This window comes from Pleurodeles waltl, chromosome 4_1, assembly GCF_031143425.1.
Source record: "Pleurodeles waltl isolate 20211129_DDA chromosome 4_1, aPleWal1.hap1.20221129, whole genome shotgun sequence".
Taxonomy (NCBI): Eukaryota; Metazoa; Chordata; class Amphibia; order Caudata; family Salamandridae; genus Pleurodeles; species Pleurodeles waltl.
The window spans coordinates 608523725-608546351 of record NC_090442.1 but is presented as its reverse complement, the minus strand read 5'-3'; the positions used below and the strand labels follow the sequence as shown (position 1 = coordinate 608546351).

The 22627-nt window shown below is 41.8% G+C and overlaps 1 protein-coding gene across 1 annotated transcript in view; it reads right to left on the bottom strand.

The window, feature by feature from the left end:
- The window catches only part of LOC138287178 (sodium-coupled monocarboxylate transporter 1-like), a 316179-nt gene that overhangs the window by 134518 nt on the left and 159034 nt on the right, over nucleotides 1–22627 (bottom strand). Inside the window, 2 exon segments of the mRNA XM_069227537.1 lie at nucleotides 6021–6150; nucleotides 12326–12466. Coding sequence (XP_069083638.1) covers nucleotides 6021–6150; nucleotides 12326–12466 — 271 coding nt within the window.

The following is a 22627-nucleotide window of genomic DNA, read 5'->3' as shown; positions in this document are numbered from 1 at the left end:
TTCGGATGGTCAATGTACGTTTTGAGTGCATGGTCGTCCATTTTATATTTTCGTTAGAATGATTAGCTCCTCCTAGATGCACAATGATCCCAGTGCATGTAATGGGCTACTATGTTGTCATCAAAGGTGGCCTAAAACGTTTGGGGTAGGATAGGGCTCGTGTACTCACGTTCGGCTGCTGATAGGCTGTAGACCTGGAATGTCAGCTACGCTAGAATGAGACAACAGCTAGGGGTATTTGTGCCTGCTTGAACAGATACAAAATGTATAGAACATTTTTGAATAAGCAGAGCCAAACCCAAAGCAACTGTCAAAAATGCTCAAACTAGCCCCGCTCCCACCCTCTCCTCGCTTTGTCTTTCCAGCCATTCTACCTCAATATCTCTCTCTGTTTCTCTCTTTCTGTCTCCTTCCTTTGTCAATCCCTCGCTCTCTCACTCTGTTGGAGCCCCTGTGTGCTGCAGTGAAACTCGCGGAGCTGGGTAGAGTGAGAAGCCCCCCGCAGCTGCCCTAGACATGCAAAGTCGTCTTCCAGTGTCTCCAACGAGGGACTCAAAGGCCAGTGTACAGAAAGCCCATCTGCACCGGGCCACAGCGGCCAGATTTTCGTTCGCAAGAGGAATGAGGAATCATCTGTATTCTACTCCACACACATCACACTCACGGAGGTGACCATCTGGACTCACAGGCATATGTCTCATTTCGATTTATAAGTACCGTGGTTGATTTTGTCTGATTCTATGTTATGAACAAGAGGATGCTGGGAGTGCTCCCCCTCAGGTAGGTTACTACATAAGGTCATAACACAGACTGTCCCCTTTTTTTCCTGATGCTGTGGAGGAACGTATTATTGGAAAAAACAAATACTGCTCCGTGCAGGAGACATTAATACTAATAATGATTTTAAAGGTACAATAATGTTGCCCGTCTGCAGAAGGCTGCCTCAAAAGCTATTCTGACTAGCATGAAACATATGAAACTAGTGAAAATTTGGACACAAAGGCACTCACTACACAGGACTTTTCCATTTACTCATGATATGTTGTCCCAAAGTGGCATCTGGTTAGAATTGCAAGAGCTCTGCTTCTCGGTAAGAGGCACAATCGTGTACCTCAGATTTTATCTAGTTACTCGCTGGTGCTTTCCTTATCGACTTTACATTCTCGAGCAAACAAACAGTGTTACAGAATGATGCCCTCGTGGGTGCGTTTTTCCACGACGAAATTAAGACAACCCTTGTTGATTACTTTCACGGACATCAAGTCACCAAAAGGCCAGGGGTTAGCATAAGTGACATCAAACAATTTTCACCTCAATTACATCACAGAAAGAGATGTCAAATTACCCTTGACACTGAACCTTCCTAGGACTTGATGTTGTATGACCTTAACATTGTGACACCACAATAATTGACATTGTTGAAGTGCATTCACAACTATATTATTAATATTCCTCATAAAGATCTATTTTCGATTCTACCTACATTTTAATTATTGTGCTGATAAGATATTCCAGGAGAAAGTGTCATTTATCGCTGTGTTATGTGAACATATTATATGTTTGTTTCAAGAGGAGATTATATTGCCACAAATTACAAAACAGCACTAGGAACCTAAAATATTTATACTACAAACTGTTGTTAATAGTTACCCTCGTGTATACCTCAACAAGAAATGCACTGATGAATCACAAGGAGAGACACAAAAGAGATCTGAGAAATAAAAGTGGTAATGTTCTCTTGTACATGTATCATATATTGAATATGAGCTATGCTATTGCCATACATTTTTTCTTATTGTTAATACATTTTGATTAATGTTGATTAATGTTAATTTTTAAAGCACTATCATTCTTGCGAAACACAGAGGTGAGGTTTCAAACTCATGATTTCTTATGCTTTCACAATAATGCAATATGGCAACAAAATGGAATTGCTTTTTATTTTTATTAATCAGAGGAAAACTTAAAGGTTAATATTTATATAGGTGGAGATGTATTTATTAACTTACACATGAGAAAAATAATTGTAATTTAATTTATTTATATTTCCATTAATTAATGCTTGAATTAAAATTAATTTATGTATGCACATGGAGACTCCACAGCAAAGCTCTCTGCTTGGGAAAGTATAGAAAAAAATGCACTTTATTTAACTCTAAAATAAATATAAAACATACTTTATGTTAAACATTAGTAAATTCAATTTGTAAAATTACTTTGAAAATAGACAAAAATAAAAACTATGCTACAGCACTATTTAAATTCATTTGATTTAAAACTTTACACAATGGAAGTTTTAAGTAAAGAATGCATTCCCACCAAAAGAAAACATAATTGTTCAATGTGCATTAATAATTATTAAAGGTGATGTATAAAAATTGTGACTAATAATGTAATTACTTTTTAAATAAAATATAATGCTACCTTATTTTTCAAATTAAAAATGGGTTTTAAAGTATGTTTTAAAGTATTGATCAGTATAGGGAAAGGTGCGGAAGACATTGTGACGTGAAGGGTTAATTAGCTTGAACAGTGTAGATGAGCATGATGCCTGCTGAAACCCCCGAACAACGTGGAAAAGTTCATGATATTATTTTCAAGCTTGTTTGTGTAGGAGACTCCATCTCAACCTTGAGAACGAGAGTACAGGGAGAAGATGGAATGAAAACATAGCTAGAAAATGCCAGAAAGAGATAGAATCCAAGCTTCGAGTTATTTAAGCACTGAAGTGCGGGTGAGGGATTTGAAGCTCGCAGATGGGGTTGTGAAAGCTGCCATCTTCAGACCCAGTGCTGCCTCCCTGTTTGCTGTTCAGAGACCGGGATGCTTGAGAGGGGGAGAGGTCCAAGCGGGCGGTAGAGGTTTTCCCAGCATTTTGTGAACTAGGTTAAGTTCCACACAGGAATGAAAGGCCTTTGATTCTCTGCTCTATTATTATGATTGATTATTAAGCTTGCACTGTATTTATAATCTGAAGTATTCAGCTCGTTTATATTTTGCTTTCTGAACATCGTAGTGTGAGCCTGCTGCAGTAATTGAAACAAGCATTTTGGTGTGCAGTAAATCAAAGCATATCTGAAGTATTCAACTCATTTATATTTTGCTTCCTGAACATTGTAGTGTGATGCATTTGGTATACAGTTAATCAAAGCTTATATCTGTCACTGAACTCTTTGCTCATATATATCTATATGCATAGATGCTCTTTGTAGTGTACTCATATATAAATAGATTCTTTTCATTGCTATTCTTATTCTACTATTGTTGATGTGCTAAATGCATACATTTACCTGAAATTCTAGTAAAGCTAAATTGTGTTCATAATTGGCGTGTGGTCCTTCATTGAGCGTCCTTATTGACTTATACCGAACAGGTGTCAACCAGTCACCTTGATAAGATAAGTATGTTATAATTAAAAAATAAATATGTAATATTTATATATTTTTTACTATTTGTGCCTTTTTTCCAACAATTTAATTACATTTAATGTTATCTCTTATGGGGTTATGTCCCTCTCTCCATTATTTTGCATAGGAGGGTGCTGCAGTACCAGTGGTGGCCATGTGTTGTACTGAACTTACTTGGTTTTTTTTTTAGTTGTAACTTACACTTGGCGTTCATGAATATCTAAAAGTAGTAAACTTGGTCACAAGTATAAAATTACTCAACAGTGTAAATTACCTTTGTAAATCAAACCGTAACATTTTAGTTAAAATTCAGTTGAATATGATCCTTCCATCACTATCATGGATTGTAGTACCAGATCAGGCTGACCTTGTCCTGGTTGTGCTTTGCAATCCACATATACACTGCACTGAAGAAAATGATTGCGCTTGAATTTAACTTGAAATTTATCCTTGCAAAAATGTATTTTAACAAAACAAAAGTGCTTATGTTCTTGTGATAATTTTTATTATGCAAAGCACTCTGGCACCTATTTGGCTATACAAAAATGGAAAAATAAAAAATGAAACAAATAATGTTTGCCCTACTCTATTTGGGCCAAATCGTGAGTTACAGTTAGAACTGAAGCCGCCGAAGTCTTTTTAGATGTGATAAAAGCTTTTGGGGCCAGATGTAGGTACGTGACAAATTGCGACTTGCAATTTGCGCGTCAGAGCGACTCGCAAATTGCAACTCGCAATTCGCGATGCAGAAAGGTGTCTCAGACACCTTCTGCGACTCGCTATGGGGTCGCAAAGACCCACCTCATAAATATTTATGAGGTGGGTCGCAGTTTGCGACCCCATAGCGAGTCTAGGCACTGACGGGGATGGTGGCCTGCTGGAGACAGCAGACCACCATGTCCGTGACTGCTTTTTAATAAAGCAGTTTTTTTTTTCTCTTTGCAGCCTGTTTTCCTTAAAGGAAAACGAGCTGCAAATAGAAAAAATACCGAAACCTTTTTGTTTCGTTTTTTTTCAGAGCAGGCAGTGGTCCATAGGACCACTGCCTGCTCTGAAAAAATATTTTTGTGAGCATTCACAAAGGGGAAGGGGTTCCATGGGGACCCCTTCCTGTTTGCGAATGAGTTACCATCCACTTGAAGTGGATGGTAACTGCGAGTTGATTTGCGACCGCTTTCGCGGTCACAACTCAACTCTATATCGTGATGCGGTCGCAAATAGGAAGGGAACACCCCTTCCTATTTGCGAGTCTGAAACACATTTTGTGAGTCGGTGCCGACTCGCAAAATGTGTTTCTGCATCGCGTAAGGCCTTTTGCGCCTCGCAAACGGCGTTTTTCGGCGTTTTTCGCCATTTGCGAGGCGCAAAAGGCTACCTACATCTGGCCCTTGGTTCCTTGCAGTGGGTTCAGGCTATCTGTCTTGTTTTCATTGTGTTCTGTGTACTTTACCTGGTACATCCTTTTCCTACGCGTTTCTCTCAACCTATCTTGAAGGATTTATTAGAAGCCAGTTTTAGTGCAGGTACATTAGATCCTGATTATGATATGAGGTAAGAAAAATAAGATCACAATTCTTTTGCACACTCATGTTAAAGCCTAAAACTATTTTTTCTTTGCCTTAGCACCTATTCAAGTGAATACATGAATATATGAACTAGAAGCATACTATCAAAACAGATGATAAAAGTAATGCACATTATTGCACAAAAATAAAAATAGATGCATCTATTGCGAATGAATAACAACGTATATGGCCTACGCAAATAAAAAAGTGCACATTGTAGAGGGCTTCCAAAAGAAATATAGGGCAAATATATTACAATAAATTTAACCAACAGCACAAGTTAACATTAATGCCTCCTTGTTGAGCCTAGTTACAAAAAAAAGTGCACTTGACAGTGTAGCCCCATAGGCTTTTTTTCCAACATTTATGGAATCCTCATCACCCACCCACCCTAAGGTTATATCAGGACTCCATGGGTATTATTTGTTGACCTATGATTGATAGATAGCAGATAGATAGATGATATCTCAGCAATGTTCATTACATACGTACAATGTCTATTGATGTTGCCATGTGGTATTGGTTTGTGCAGCCTCTGGTACACAGCTTTGCAGATATAATCTGGGAGGTAGGGACATGCAATTCTCCTTTTAGCATTCCAAAGATAATTCCTTACTGAATGTATTGCAGGGCAAACAAATTATTTCTTTCAGGTTTGCTGTTTTGTGCTTCAGTGTGTACATTGAAGTTTTGTGAACTGGGCACAACAGCAAACTGTGTTTGTAAATAATATTTAGATAAGGAGAGGTCTCAAGAGAACCTTCTTTGTTAATTGAAAATTAAATACAGAAGTCAATACCTTATGTAAATGTCACACCAACCAGTCTAAGCTGGCAGCTAGTTCTCATGATTTCAGTATAGAAATTAAGTACCTTGCTCACCTTCGTCCACCATTTCAAATGGCACAAAAGTCTGTATTGCAATGTGAACAATGGTCTTAGATCATGTAATCAACACATTAAAAATACATTAAATTCCTTAATTGAGTGACTGTTAAATTCCTTCATACAATATTACATACAACCAAGGAACATGCATAGAACCACACCTGGTCTGGAGCTGATACAAGCTTAGCAGTCCAAGGATCACAGTCTCTGTAGAGTGAATAGAGGCAAAGTCCACATAATATTGCACATGCAAGAATCAGCCAAAGACCCAGCAGATTTATATACAATGACCTTAGAAGAAAGAAAGCATATATCAATTATTGAAGGTCAACAGCTTTGCTGAATCAAAATCCAAACATTTAGTCTAAAGGCCTGATTGAGATCTAGCCGGACGAGTTACTCTGTCACAACAGTGATGGATATTCCGTCTGCCGAAATATAAATCGCAAAGGATATAATAGGATTTATATTTCAGAATATCCTTCACCGTTGTGACGGTGTAACTCATCCACCAAGATCTCAATCAGGCCTTAAGTCTGCCTGAGGGACTAAAATTCTTTAAAAATGTTAGAAGATGCAAATGTATGAAACCGTCAATCACCCATAACTCGGATGCTTACTGTTAGAAATTGTGTCTCTATTTGGCAGAGATATGCACCCTGTCCAAATAGGGGCCACAGTCTTAGTCAGGGCAAGTCAATTGTAGAACATAAATTAGCCTGAGCATCACACACACGATAATCACAGGAGGTACACCACAAAAAGACTCCACATATATGTAGAAAAATAAAGCTTGTTTATCTGGGTAACTTAAGATTAGAATGATACAGATCCAGTTTATAAATGGTTAAATATTTGCCTTGCAGAATCAAAGTAAAACAGGGTTGATAACTAATGATGAGGTCAAAGAGATGGTGCCGGGGACTCCTCAGCACGAGGACACATTGATTCCTCGTTGATGTCTTTGTTGCGCTCCTCTCGGGGAGCAGATGAGTAGTTCTGGGAGAGGTCACCAGGGAAGCAGATGGGGACCACGTGAAAACAGTGCGGCTGCCGGGTCTAGGAAGGCCGCTTTGGGTGATCCAGGATGCAAGCGCCAGAGTTTGGTAAAGCTCGCAAGTGATAGAGTTTGGCAAGGCAGCTCAGGGTGATTGAAGGAGCGAGTGGCAAAGGTTCAGCAGAGCCTGTCCTGTCGAACAAAGTTGCAAGCAGCAGAGTTTGGAAAAGCCGCTTGGCGTGATTGAAGTAGTGAGTGGCAAAGTTTCCGCAGAGCGGCAGCAGTCAAACAAAGTTGCAAGTGGCAGAGTTTGGCAAAGCCATAATTGAAGTAGCGAGCGGTGAAGTCAGGCAAGACCTCTCTGAGTGATTGAAGTAATAAGCGGTGAGGGGAAGCAAAAGTCACTCGGAGTCACTCTTGGTTTCGTGAACATGTCTTGGGTTACTGGGCAGAGATCAGCAGGTAGCAGAGGGGCACAGCAAAGCAGGGCAGCAGTTCCTGGGAGCAGTCAATCGTGGCAGAGTGGAAATCCTGGTACTCAGCAATCTTTACTCCAGCAGTTTTTCCAGAAGTCCAGAAGTGTACTGATTTGAGTGGGTCATTGACCCAGTACTTATACCAGAAAGTGTCTTTGATCCGGGGGATGACTATAAAGAGTTCTTATGAAGTTCACAGATCCCCCCTTTTAGGTCAGCCTCTGCTCCAGGCTATCAGTGGGAGGTAATCAGCCCCTTTGTGTGGACTCCAGTCACTACCCTGTAAGGTGTAAGTGTGAGCCCTTCCCAACCTCCTCCCCAGAAAGACCAATCAGTATGCAGATTTAGTTGAATATCCTGTGTTGTGGGTGTCTGGAGGGAATGCATGCTTGTATTGGAGATATGCTGTGAGCACACAGAGCAGTGAGTGCAGATAAATGCCCACTTTCTAAAAGGGCCATTTCTAAAATAGTAATAATAAATCTGACTTTACCAGTAAAGAGGATTTATTACTACCATTCTAATGGTACTAAACATGATGCAGCTACTCCTTTCAGATCGGGAATTACAGCTTAAAGGTAATATAAGGAATTCCTGATGCTGGCCTATGAGAGAGGCAGGCCTCACAGTAATGAAAAACAAATATGGGAGTCTTTCATTACTAGGACATGAAAAACTTGAAAGTGTCCTGTCTTTTGCTTACATAGCACCCTGCCCTATGGGCTACCTATGGCCTACCTTAGTAGTGACTTGTATAGAAAAAAGGGGGAATTCTGGGCTTGGGTAGAGATTTTAGATGCCAAGTTCGTGTAACAGTGAGACTGCATACATAGGCTCTGAAGTGGCAGGCCTGAGACATGTTTACAGAGCTACTTCAGTGGGTGGCACAATCAGTGATGTAAGCCCATTAGTAATTAATTTACATGCCCTGGGTATCTGGTATATCACTTTACAGGTCAATTAAATATATGCCAATTGTGGTTACATTGATGTTACCATGTCTGGGGGAGATGTACATACACATTAGCAGTAGTTAGCAGTGTTAATGTGGTCAGAGCCCTAAGGCCAACAAGAGATACAGCAACAAAACAGGAAGTAAAGACAAAAAGTCTGGGGAAGACCACCCTAAGGATGTCAGATCTAACACATACTAATTCACTGCAGATGTGCAATGGCATACCATTAGCCCCCAAAGTGTGCGTGAGGCAGCTGATTGTCTCAAAACAGTTGTAGGCAGAGTGTACTTCTACAGGCACCTTACATCATGATAGTTATTAACATTACACACTTTCACTGTTAGTCTAGTGTTTTGACTCTATGTCACAGTAGACTTGCATTATCAGGACTACATTAGAATGTAACTTGTTTTCTTCAATACGGAGATTGCCATGTCCGAAGTCTGAGTCGCAGGCACTAGGCCACACTCCAGGTCAAAATATAGGAATGCAGACAAAGAAAAAGTAGGGAATCTTACACATGAGCAGATGACTAATTGTCAGAGAATTCAACTTGAGTTATTTTGCGCCAGGGACTACAGAAGTGGCACTGATAGCAAAATACTATGCTCTAGATGACACAAAAGAACAATGCTGTCCCATCATACCACAAAAGCAAGTTCGTCATTTCATGAAGATCGCATGACACCAAAGATAAGAAATAACACAAACAACGTCACACATTTGAAAAATGCTTTCTCTTCTATCTCAAGAGAGTCCTTTGGTTCATTAACAATCAGAATGGCAATAATTCTGAAATACGCCCCATCAACAATTAATTTAGCCCTCATTGCCTTATCCCCCTGTGCCCAACTTGGATGTGACAGAGCTGCAATCTGCATCTCCTGGTGTATGCTTTCTACTATTGCTCTTACTTCTTCCTTTGTTGTAAATAATTATACTTCAATATGGCATGGTCAGCTTTCCATTCATAGCGTTATTAGTCGAATAAAAAAAGATTCTGCTAAGTGATTTAATACCTGCCCACTCTATCAAGTGTCCAAAGGTATGTAATAGCATCTGTAGCCCTTAGTTCAAAGTATTGTTCTAAAAAAGATATAAATTATCCATATAAATATTACACACTAGTGATGACCAGTGTGTATTTATGATTAGGACAGAGTTTTTATTGAAAATACATTTTCTGTCTTTTAATTACTTTGGTGCTATTGGACGAATCTGCTTGAAACTTTTGAATAAAAACGTTAATCTGGGTCAGATTCTTCATGGCACATTTCATGCAGATCCATCATGCTGTTAGGGCCAAAAAACAGGGGGGTCAAATCATTGACATTTCCATTCCTAATTTCCATAGGGTTTTTTTGCTCTTCAGTTAAAAAAACACTAAACAGAATTGCACCAATCTTGGAAAAAAGGTATAACTTTACCCAAAGAAATGCCATTGCTTTGTTTGGTGTAAATCTATTTGATAATTTTCAAAACATTATCATTTCAAAAATTGGGTTGGGCTTGAAATGATTAAGTTATAGAGATATCTGGATTGTTAGTCTGTAGAGGTCAGAGAACTATGATTCAGGGGCCTCCGCATGCCCAAAATTTAAAAACATGTTCAAATCTGATTGGACAAGGAAGCTTTGCACCCATCAGCAATATGAGTTGTAACCCCAAAGCCAGATGTGCAGACCTGAATCTCTCTCATTGGCAGTTGTACTTCAGGAAACGTGTGACAGCTGCTGTTAAGAGATTCGGGGCACCTATGGAGCAATAAGGTTGCAGAGGGGCATACTAACTGAGGTGGAGGCCCCAAAGTGACCGCTGATGACAAAAATGTAAAAGGTCCCTGATTTTGCCTCAGAAATTTTTAAACCCCAGACTGGCCTCCAGGCTTCCAGCATGCTCACCCCTCCCGGATCAACAAACCCTTGCAAAAGCACTGCATACTCTTGGCTTGTGTCTTGGACGTTGGTCCTTTTCTGCTGACCACGTGGAAGGACGCGCATGGGTCCACAAGTTATAATAATTATGACATTATTTTACACATTTAAGTGACATTTGGCAGACATGTTGCATGATAAGTCTTTTGTGGGTATGGGAATTTTCATGTAGACCTATTAGGGGAAGTTAAAAGGGGTGCAACAAGGTTTTTATGTGCTAGTAACTTTGCTGCTGTTTAATGAATGAATCTGCATGAAATTTGGCAGGCTGTTATCAGGCTAAGCCCATTACAGTCATCTTAAGTTTCCTTTCAGATATGACAAGGGGGACTAAATTAAAGGTTATTAAAAATACCATTGATTTACTCACAAATTTGGCTATGCTTTATAGTTCTGCACAACACATGCAAGAGACTTAACATGTTTAGCTTACTCACTTGATATTTCAGTTCCTTTAAATGTTACCCCAGACGGATCTGCAAGTAACCATAACTCATGCCCTAAGGTAACTATAACTTGCATCCTCACCATGCACTGCTAATTACCACACAAATTATGGCACTTGTGACATCTTTTATAACATCATTGATAATATCAATGTAATATTTGCAGTAAACTTTTTTCCAAAAACACTGTGCATGGCGGGGGCACTAGTTATAGTTACCTTAGGGCACGAGTTATAGGTACTTGAGATAACTCGAACTATAACTGATGAATTTCTATGGTTTGCACGTGTAAAATGTGAGCCTAACTATAATGTTTCTGTAGCCTTTGGTTTTTTAGGTACATTTCTATGTTTTTTAAAATTCTATTTCCTAACTATAACATCTCTGTAACCGTTGTTTTTTTCAGTGAATGTCTACTGTTTTTAATGTAAAAAATGTTTTATTACTATACACTTATCCAACCACCACAGTGGAGGGCTTTTGGCCGTGCGCGGCGGTGGGTGGCTGCAGAGCCTGCAGCCAACCCCTATAACCACCCAACTGTGCACTGTGTACGGCCTTTGGCTGTGTGCAGCGCATGTGTGCAGCCGCATCTCTGCAGACAGGGAAACAGAGGAAACCTTCACTTGTTTGACAGCTCTCACTTTATTTGAGGGGAGTGTTTGCTGTGTTTGCTGTGACTTGCTGTCTGCTCCCACCAAGTCACAGCAAATAGCTATGCCCCAAGGGTGGGCACCTCGGAACATAGCAGGAACTGGCCCTGTGAGGTGGCGGTTGCCAAGGGCTTTAATTGGCTACTCGAAGGGGGCCACATAGCTCCCCTCCAACCAGGTGGTGGTCCTGAGGGTCTGAAATGGACCACCCATCTCTTTTTAAACTTAAATTTACCCTGGGAAGGTGGTGGTGGTCCCTGGGGCTGTGAGGTGGCAGGTGCCCTCACATTACTTTTCATTAATGCCCCGTGGCAGTCCCCAGGGCGGCCCCCGCATTGGTTTTACTTCGGTGCCCCGTGGAGTTGACAGTCCCTAGGGCTGCGAACGGCTGGAGCCCGCGTTAGTTTTCACTAGTGCCCCGGGGAGGTGGCAGTCCCCTGGGCTGCAGGGGGGGGGCAAGCAGCCCCCCTGCATTAGTTTTCATTAGTGCCCTAGGAAGGTGGCCGTCTGACAGATCGCAAAACTAGGTTGCAACCATAGAAATTCAGCAGTTATAGCCTTAGTTATACCAAGTAATTATAACTTGTGTCCTAAAGTAACGATAAATCGTGCCCTTGCCATGCACTGCCACATATTACATCAATCATAACATCTTCTATGAAATCAGTGACAATCTCACTGCAACAGAACTATAACTGCCAAATGTATTTGGCTTTGTGTGTTTAAAATCTGAACCCAACTATAATATCCCTGTGACCTTTGTTTTTTAGTGAATTTAGATAGATAGATAGATAGATAGATAGATAGATAGATAGATAGATAGATAGATAGATAGATAGATAGATAGATAGATAGATAGATAGATAGATAGATAGATAGATAGATAGATAGATAGATAGATAGATTAGGAGTGGGTAAAATAAAAATTCCCCCCAAAACATGATTATGTTATGTTGCTTTAGTAAAATTATATGCTCCTTATCCACAATATGTGTCCAACTTACACTTTTGCATGGCGAATGGATTTACAGGCGTTGTATCTCTGAACTTGAGACTGGTTTACTCCATAAATGCCGGTCCACTGAAAACACGCACCGATTACTATTGTCCAGAATGTATATTTCTTCACTGGGTTTGGATCAAAACTAAAGAGAAAATATATGTTATTATAGCTACAAAATGCTGCTAACTTTAAGCATAATGATACAATATTAATATCAGTAATAACACAATATTAATATCAGCAGAGGCAGATTAGTAACACATATCAGCAAACCAATATTCACACATCAGCCACCTCTACAGGGAAGTTAATTTCATATTTCCACACATGTAACCCAGTGATTCTGTCACTTCCCAATTCTATATGCTCCCATATTTCGTTATCATCTATAAATATAAATGAGGTGAGCTACTGTTGTAGGCTGCAGGGAATTCCATAGAGTTACACGCTTTTTAAACTATCCAGTGCATTCCATTTATTTGTGAATGAGTCAGTGAGTGAGTAAGGTTGTCCATGAGTGAGTGTGTGCATGAGTGAGTGAGTGAGTGAGCGCAGCCAAAATATATGGCATTGCCCCTGCTCTGATGCTGATGGTAAAAAATGTAGAGACAAATCTGGACCTTGCCTAACACTAGTTTCTCAAACTGGTAAAGTAGCTAAAATCACTTGTGGAGGATTTTTCCTTCTCTTGCTTACCGATAAAAGGGTTGTACATTGATTTCAATGGGTAGGTACTGTCAAATACTGAGCATCTGCACTTATTTAATTTAAAAGGGAGAGTTTCTTCCCTTCTCAGCAAGAGTGCAATACTTCTATTCAGAGAGTAGTGCCACTTCTCAGTTGCAAACAGGTATTCTGGAAAAGTGAGTACCTGTACTTACCAGGTATGGCTTGACTTCACAGCTGTCACCAGAAATATATTTTCACAAGAAAGAGAGCTTCATGAAGCAGTACTGAGAGTGGGGGGCCCAACATGTCTATCTGTGCAAGTTTTGATTGGGCAGAAGATGCATGCTTCCACTGCAAAAGTGTGCTTGTATTGCACTTTTTGCCTGTGTGAAGCTTGTACTCTGTACAGTAGCCTGAGTTGGGTATGGTGAGAAACCAACAACCAAGACTGATTTTATTACATTTTACAACCAAGATTATCAGCTGGAGTGATTTTCTGTAAAAGCTACATTTTAAAGCTGATAGGCTTTTGATGGTGGATTGGTACTACACCATCTTAAACCCTACAGAGAGCTATGTCATTCCCAAATCTCACAAATTACTCAATTATGCCAAGGTTTTATTGATGGTTCCCCATCTGAAAAACCCCTTAGAATAGAAGAATTGTACTCTCATTTCCGCAAGGTAGCAGTATTATGTGTTATGACTAGAGGTGTCTTACCATGTAATACTAACGCAATACCCAAAAGTGGACCCCTGATTCAAACCAGTAAACCTTAGCTCAGTCCTGGTAGAGTGGCAAAGATCAGTCAAGCAAATTAGAGTATTATGTGCAAAGCATTTCACAACACCAACTTGGATGATAAGTAATTGACAGGACTCCAAAGATATCTGACATCAATTTTTAAAAATAAAGCTGATTTATATATTAGCTTAGGCACCAAAATTAAGTTGGTACATTGCAGATAACTGGAGTGATCAATTTTAGATCATTAAATAAATCAGTACTTTGCAGAGCTATCAAATTCTATCATTGTGGTCAATGGGAGAAAATACAGTATGCAATCGGTCACCTGTGGGGTGAGTTCCGTTGATCCCACCTGGGATTAAGGTCTTGTGGGCCCACAGTCCAAGGAACAACAGTCAGTACAATTTTACTTGGTTCGAGAGTCCAGGATGCAGAGTGGTGCTGGCTGCCCTTGGTGCTGAGAGGGAGTCGCGGTTTTGGGTTGGGCACCTTAGCAGGTCGAGTTCATTGTAGCCTTGTGGTTCTTAAATTGGGAGTTGGCCTCGAATCAGGACTCACCAGGCAGAGCAGCTCGGCAACACTCAGATGACTTGGGAACAGAGGTGCTCCTGGCTGTCCATAGTACTGAATGGGATCCACAGATGCTGGCTTTACTAGGCGTGCCAACGTAGGCTGAAAGGAGATGCAAAGACTGGAAACCTGAGCCACTGAGATGGGTTGTTTTATGGAGGAAATGGTTCCTTGGGCCTGGAGCATTGAGTATAGCAGATAATAGTCGGGCTGACCACCAACAAGCTTTGGTGCGGGCAAGCACATTGGTTTGGTGAATCTTCTTCCAAAGAACCAGGAGAACGATGCAGAAAGCTGAGCCTCACTGACGGTCTGGTCTGCAGTTCTCTGAAGGCGTCTGACCTGTTGCTTTTGGGCGGCCATGCTTTGGGGCCCAGTGGTCAGTTCTTTGGTTGTCGTGAAAGTTCAGTCTGGTCCTACAGTCATCAGGGGACTAGTCCCTCTAGACCTAGGGAGTTCTGGTGAAGGGCTCTGGCTGCAGATGGGTTTTGGAACCAGTCTCTGGTCTGGGGAGAGTCAAAGTTCTGCGGTGTCCAGAGAGGCTGCCACAGGTGAAGATAATGTGCCTCTTCTTTGTGTAGTTCTGCCTTGTTGAGGAGTCGCATCTCTTCTTTTTTCACAGCGGATCGGAGGTTCTGGTGCCTGGGGTGCCCCTTAAGTCCTAGATTTTGCGGTGTTAAGGGGTGTGAGGACCAGTGGCCAATGGGCTTCACTTCCTGCAACTAAGCTGCCTCTGAGGTGACTACATCCAGTCACTACTCTACACAGCACCCACTATTCTTAAACCTTTTCAAGGTGGCACAGGCCATCTGCCACGGTACACTCCAGCTAGCCCACCCTGGGGGTGTGGTCAGCCTTAATGGAATGTCAATCTCCTGACTAGCTCATTTTCCCACCTGCCCACCTCAGAAGGTGCCTGGGGAAGGGGGAGGCTTTGCCCTCGAGCGGTGGACAAATGTCTTTGTCCAGCAGTAGCACTGTAGCATTGGAATCTCACCGCCGTGATTGTTCTAATCACTAATCATCCTGGCAGGGCAGAGGAGTGACACCCTTCCTGTACAGACCTTTGTCCTGAACGCTGGGAGTGGCACACACTCCGCAGCATGTGTTCAGACTTCCTTCTTGACAGGAATGACTCGGGAAAGCCCACCAAGGCAGGGGAAAGCTCAAAACTCGGCGGGCATCCTCTAAGGATGTCTCGTGGGTGCATGATAGGTAAACCCGGGCATGATAATCATGTTCAGGGTTAAAAAGCACGGTGTTTGACACCAAACATGAGGGAATTCAGTTGGGCCGCAATGGAGCTGGACATCTGGGGTTTGCATGGGGAGCAGCCCATGTTATTCTATGGACTGCTGGTCACTTGTACTAGTTTTACGTTTTAAATGCTACCACAGGGCCATATATGTTTGCACATATTTGTCCACACTCATAACACAATGCACTCTGTCTCCCGAGCTATAGAAGGCCTACATTAGGGGTGGCTGACGTGTTATGGGCAGCAAGGTGGCTCTGCCTGCAACTGGTGTGGACACAGTCAAACAAGCGAGCTGCTTGTGCAGGCTGACATGGCTGCCCTGCAGGCTTTGCTTTTACTTTGGTCATTCAGGGTGGCACAATCAGTGCTGCAGCCCTGGTGTCCCCTTTACCATCCCTGCCCTGGGTACCACTGGAACCATTTACAAGGGCCTTACAGGGATGGTAAAGTCCTTGCCAATTAGGATTACCAATCATAGTTACAATTTAAGGGAATAAGCACTGGGATCTGATTATTAGACCTCAATGAACTTTCAGATCAAAAACGACAGCATCAAACAGCAAGTAGTGGGAGGTGACCATCCAAAAAGTGCACTTTACAACACTAATATTCCTTATTAACGTTCTGTATTCTTTTTTCAAATGTATTTGTGTACACATTTGTTATTTTATTACTGCATTCCTACTAGGTGCCTTGTGAGAAATCCTATTGCCAATACAGTAAGCCAGAGAACAAAGGTTACAATAAAGGCAATATGGCTGACTTATTACTTGTGCAAAATATATGTTAAACAATTAACTTTTAAAGAAGGATTACTATTAGGCCAATTTAAAGCCAGTAGGCAGGTATTTTGATACATGGAATCCCACAGATTACCTCAGTAGACAAAGCTATTTGATATTGGTTAGCTCTTCTGACAAACCTTGGGGGTCAGAGGTTTGCACTTAGTTTGCACTTAGGATAGGGTGTAAACTGTTTTGTCAGTTGCAATGTTGTATATATTTTTTATTTGATAAATTTCTGATGGGAGCCTTATGAAAAAGCTTATGCTGTGTATTCTAGGCTTGATATGGTGACAAGCCAATGATAAAGGCTATAGGCCGAATGGCAAAGGTTTTGTCAGATGCCAACTGACTAGTCTGCTTATTACAAAACGTTTTGACCATATAGACACATTTAGCTTGCATAAGCTTGTTGAGTGTGCATGTGTGTATTTTGTTGTGGATGGGTGAGGGAGTGAATGCGAGAGTGAGTCAGTGAGTGGATGAATTGATAAACGAGTGTAAAGAAGAATAGCAGAGTGGATGTATGATGAGTTATTTAGTACATAAACTAATCAGTGATGTAAAAAGCACTTCAATTATAAGCCAGACCTGTTGGCATTGTCAATACTTCTTTGGCATTGCCAATACTTGTGTTTTTTAATATTTCCATTTCAAACAGTAACAGCACTAGTCACATCCAAACTAAGCTAATAATAGCTGGGCTGGCTATTCAGACATTTCCCCACTAGGCTGCAGGCCATGGGATGTTTTCAAGGCCAGATGAGCTGCCGTTATCCAGCTTTGCCCTCATGTTCTTATCAGGCTTGAGGCTTCCTACAGCATGGGGCTGGTTTGAACAATTTTGCCAGAATCTGTGCTCCTCAGACATAGCGCTGTTGTCAATGCTATTGGTAAAAACAGCCTGACTCTACAGTAAGGCTGTTTCCCTATTGACAGCTACATTTTGCAATGCATACCTGCCTTTTATTTTTTTATACAAATATTATTGTAGTTTCCATTACCAAAACATAACAAAGAGCAGTACAAATCTTGCACCTGCTTTAGAGTACAGTGAGAATGAACTGTACAGAAATGATTCTACCAACTGAGAGAATGGAGTTGAGGAGTCGATGAGCCCCTTGTTAGGTCCTTCGGAAATGTGCTAAGGTTGGAGCATCGCTTTGGACATCCTTTGAAGATTAGGGGAAGGGAAGATGGCGGATTTACGCTGCGGCTGTGAGCATTCTCTCCCTGGCATCCTGCTGCCCCGCTGCTCAATGATTTCAGCATTTTAGCGGCCCATCAATACAGGTGTGAACTCTGATATGGAAATTGCGTGTCTGGAGGTCACTTGGCCGCCTCGTACCTGTGGTGTTTTCAGCATCTAACAGCTGCTTATGGTCCTGCAAATCCTGTCTGCAAAATGGCTCCGTCCTGGTCGAGTGCGCCATGCGGAGGACAGGGCCCATTCAGTGGCAGCAACAGCTTCAGGAGAGGCGGCCTGCAGTGGAGAAGGGGGTCGGCCGTCCGATTACCAAGCTTTTGAAACCAGACACTGCGGCCAGCTTGTTCTAGACTGGCATAGAGGATGGTTCAGATATGGGCAGAGAATCACTGAGTGTTGAAATATTAATGGACTCATTTCAAAGTCGGGAGATGGATTCACCTGTTCTGGTGGCTCCCTCACCGTCAATGATGTTTACCAACAATATTGCAGCCGATTCTACTACTCTGCAGCAAAAGTAACTCTGTAGCTGTGACTGAGGCCCGTGCTGTTCCCTCTGTTTACTTTTTCCTGCAAGTTGCCAGGGGGGAGCAGATACAGGGCTTGGTGCCTGAACCCATTGCCAATGGTGAGGAGGCCACTGAGGGGGCAAATGCGATCGAGACTGAGTGTACTGAGTATATGGTCAATGAGACGGAGTAGGAGGGGTCTCCTATGTAGCTGTGCCCCTCTCTAATGTATCATCTCAGAAGGCACTGCAGTATAGCAGCTCCCTCAGTTGCCCTTGTTACTGGAGGCAGTGATCTCATTATTGTCTGTGATACACTAAATGCTAATATAGCTGAGGGTGGTGTACAGAAACCCTGTGCTGCATCTAGTGAAGAGCCTTTATACGCGCTACTGACTCTGCGGATTTTAAATTCTGTCCTTTAATCTCGATATTTTCAAGCGCGCATTCGTTTTGAATTGCATGCACTAGCTTCCACATGTGCATTACATTGACGTTTCCTTACCTTGCTAGCAAATACACGTCCTGGTTTTTATTGCCATATTGGTTCCTACCCATCGTTTCATTATAAGGGACATTTTAACTACTTGATTGGTTTTAGGTGCCAGTGGTGAGATATTTTCCACAAATGCCATACGGTGATATGTATTTTGCCGTTTTTTTCTGTTTGTGGCTGCGCCATGTCAGAAATAATAACTGTTTCCATGTCTAGAACTATTAGATATGATGGACTGTGAGCTGAGTATCATCATAACTCATTATGTCATAATCTTTTTATTTTTTATTTCTCACGATTACTAATTTTCAGAATATTGGTTCCTTTTCCTGACATGCGATCCTTTTTGAGCTCTATCCTGATACTGGGGATGGTAAGCTTATGTTGTTCACCATACTTTTTACATGAGTGTTTCACTTTAATCACTTCATTTTCACACGTGCACCAATTTCTGGACTGCATTTTTATTCATGTTCATTAATCATGGTTACTTTGTTTTCATTTACTTAGGGCGACCTTTTTGACTTAACAAGTAGAACTAAGTAAGTGACTGCTTTTTCTTCACACATTGAGGATTACTTGAGTTTAGATTTTGGAGAAAATGTTTCATTGGTCCTGAGGAAGCGTCATTGGATCCGGCTGGATCACATAGACGCGAAACATGTAGACCTGTTATAGTGAGGTACCATAGTTGGTTTTATCCTCTTTTTTCAGTGAGAGTAGGTGAACATTATTAATCACCTGTTACTCCTTTTTTTGTTTTTAACCTTGGTCCCCATCACATTAAGACTGATTAAATTATGACTGATATTCGCTGATGGTGAACCAATTTTAACGTTCTATTCTCTCCACCTTTGCTTGGTTACTTACAATTGGGCACCCGATTGAAACGATTTGTTTTTCATCTGCTACTATCTGAGCAACTCGGTTAAGAGCACCCCCTTTGGGGAGCCCGTTAGGCATTGCAGCACCAGCCTGACAAGGAGCTTTCCCAATGATGAAGCCAGTCATCCAGTGTGATGCATGAGGGTTCTCGCTCCTGCAAAATTTGGTTCGCTCTGGTTATCTCTTTTGGTTGGAACAGTGTACTCTTTTGTCTTCTAATGTTTATATTGGGAGGCCGTACACAGGACCAATAATCTCCCGGTCCCTCCTCTATATTCCTTGAGGCAAACAGCTGGCTCAGAAAGGTCGAGGCAATACAAAGAAAGGCACTGGTCTTTAAGGAAGCACTTGGAATGGTAACCCGGCTCCCTCCCAGACTAAAAGCATCTCTAAAGGAAGCTCCCGGCAGAACTGAGTCACCTCTAAAGGGGGAGTAAAGGCCTTGACTCCACAGCCAATTGCTGTATGCCTGATGTGTCAACCCCCAAGTGGGTAAGATCTTCAATCCGTCCCTCCCGCAGTGATATGGCACTCCAGTACTCCACTTAGTCATGATAGGAGTCTGACTCAGGGAGATGTTCTCAACTCTTCTGACAGTATCACTTCCGGGCACTTTATACCTGTGGCATCAGCTAATACCTCTGTGTTGGAGGCAACACCGGAGCCCTCATTATCTACAATTACAAAGTTCATGCAGGTTCAGACGTGCTGCAACAATATGCCCAAGTCAGAACGGATAATCAGACACTGCAGCACTCTCTGGCAGAGGTGACTGGGAAGGTCACAGCACTCACCATAGAAGTGGTCGAGCTCCAGCAGCAGGTTGCAGGGCCCGAGAAAGTAGGGACAGCTACAGTTAAGACTATCAGGAAGCATGAGAACCGCCTGGTGCTGGTCCAATCCAAGGTTGAAGACCTGAAGAATCACAAGCACTGTAATGACTTGAGGGTTTTTGGGATACCAGAAGGAAAGCAAGTAGGCGATCCACAGCAGTTTATTGTCAGGTTGTTTGGAAGAGAGTTCCTGGACCTGGCAGACTGGGATATGGACCCTCTAATCCAGCATACACATCATCTCCTGATAACCCAGAACCATACAGATGCTAATCAAATACATCTTCGCCTGATTCTGATATTTGTGGGCAATTTCCTATTGAGGCAGGAGATCGCCCTTAAAGCTTGTCCCACTGCGCCTGTTACTGGTGGTTGAATGTCTTAATTCCTACCATCAGATCTTTGCAACCTCACTGTGGAAGTTGCGCAAAGTGATTGATCCTTTGAAATCTGTTGGGACATAGGTTTTTCTTTAGGAACCAGCCGAATTTAAGATTACTTAGAGTGGTCGAACACAGTTTTGGTACAATGAGTCAGATGCAGTACAGGTTCTTGGTCAATGGCAGGGATCATCTCTGCCTACTTGATTTGAAATGATGTTGGCTGTATTATTATAAGTGTCTAGGCCCTGCTAACTGCCCAACGTTTGTCTGACTTTTGTCATGGGTGTGAGGGTTTGGAAGTAGGCAGGGGTCCCAGCGCAGGGACCTCACTGCGATGACACTGCAGCTGACAGATTTGAGGTGGGAGTATTCCCTTCCATGGATATGGGGGGAAGAGTTTTCATGAGGTGTGGCTGGGTGTGCCGCTCAATATTTGTTGGCCGATTGGCATTCTGCTTGGGGTGGGGGGGCTACAGGGGTAAAGTGAGTCAGAATGGTCACAAGGTGCTACTGGAAGGGGAAACTAGCTATCCTACTTGGGATGCAATTATGGAATGGTTACACTGAGCATTTATGGTCCATTGCAAAGGATGGATTGAAAATTATGTGTTGGGATGTTGCTGGCCTTAATCGTCCTATCAAGCAACAATTAGTTCGAGAAGAGATAATTTTTTATAAAACACAATTACTTTGTCTAACTGAGACCCATGTGGCTAAAAGGACCGCTCACTATTGAAACACCTTGGCTACAATACTCTTATTAGTACCTCACAGTCGGCTTCTACTCGGGGTGGGCACAATGTCAACCAGGATGGTCAAGATACTCAAAACTGCAGCTGATTCAAGGGGGATGGATGATTGCTCAGTTTTTATTGTATGGTTCAAAATATGTCATCTGTACCGGTTATGGTCTAAATTTTGATGTTCGATCTGCTCTGTTTAGAACTGCTAGACTTGGCGGGGGATTTAATATTGATGGTTGATTTCTATTGCGTAATGGATTATGGGATAGATTCTACTAATCGCTTTGCTCACCTTCATATGGCTAAAACAAGGGCATCCATTTTAGAAGTTGCCCAATTACATGGGCTTACTGATGTATGAAGGGCCCTAATCCCTCTATGCCAGGGTATATTTTTTAATCCTCCTCTCACAAACCATGTTCAAGGATTGATTTGATCTTTGCTGGGACACAGCTAGCCCAGGGCACCAAAATGAACGTCTGTCCTAAGATTATCTCAGACCATAACCCAATATTTCTTTCACTTTGGGTAACCACTGGCAGAAGGGAAAGTCACCATTTCACCTTCCCTCTCCAGATTCTTTCTAATTCTGATTATCAAAATTATTTGTCTAGGCTACTTAGGGATTTTATAAGGTTAAATACTGGAATGGCCCCGATGCAGGTTATCTGTGATGCTATGAAAGTGCAAATTCATGGTATTGCGCTGCAGTTTATTCTCAATAAAAATGGGGCAATGCAGGAGGGAGTGAATCAGCTACATCAGAGAATAAGGGAATTAGAGCTTCAGCATGCCCAAGAAATTCTAGCTAGAGATCTAGGGGAGCAAGCTCTATAACTTGAATTACTTGAAAGCCGATGTCTTTTACAGTGGAGGTTTAGGGAAAAGGTGGCCGCCAGTTATCATAAAAATAAAGTGCTCCAGTATGGTGAAAATGTTTGTCGAATATTAGCTCTTCTGATCTCTGACAAAAGGTCCAGGTGTGTTATTCATACCATTAAACTTAATGATGGAGTTCTCCGCACCAGCCCCCATGGTATTGCAGAGCAGTTTACATCCCTTTAATCAGGATGTATATAGTCAGCCACAATTAATTAGTCAATCCGACATTGTGGAAGATCTACAGGGGTGCAGATTGCCTTGTTTAGAATATAGTCAGTTATCGGTCCTACAGAGTGGTCCGAGTGTGAAGTAGAAGCTTCTATTAAAGCAATTCATCAA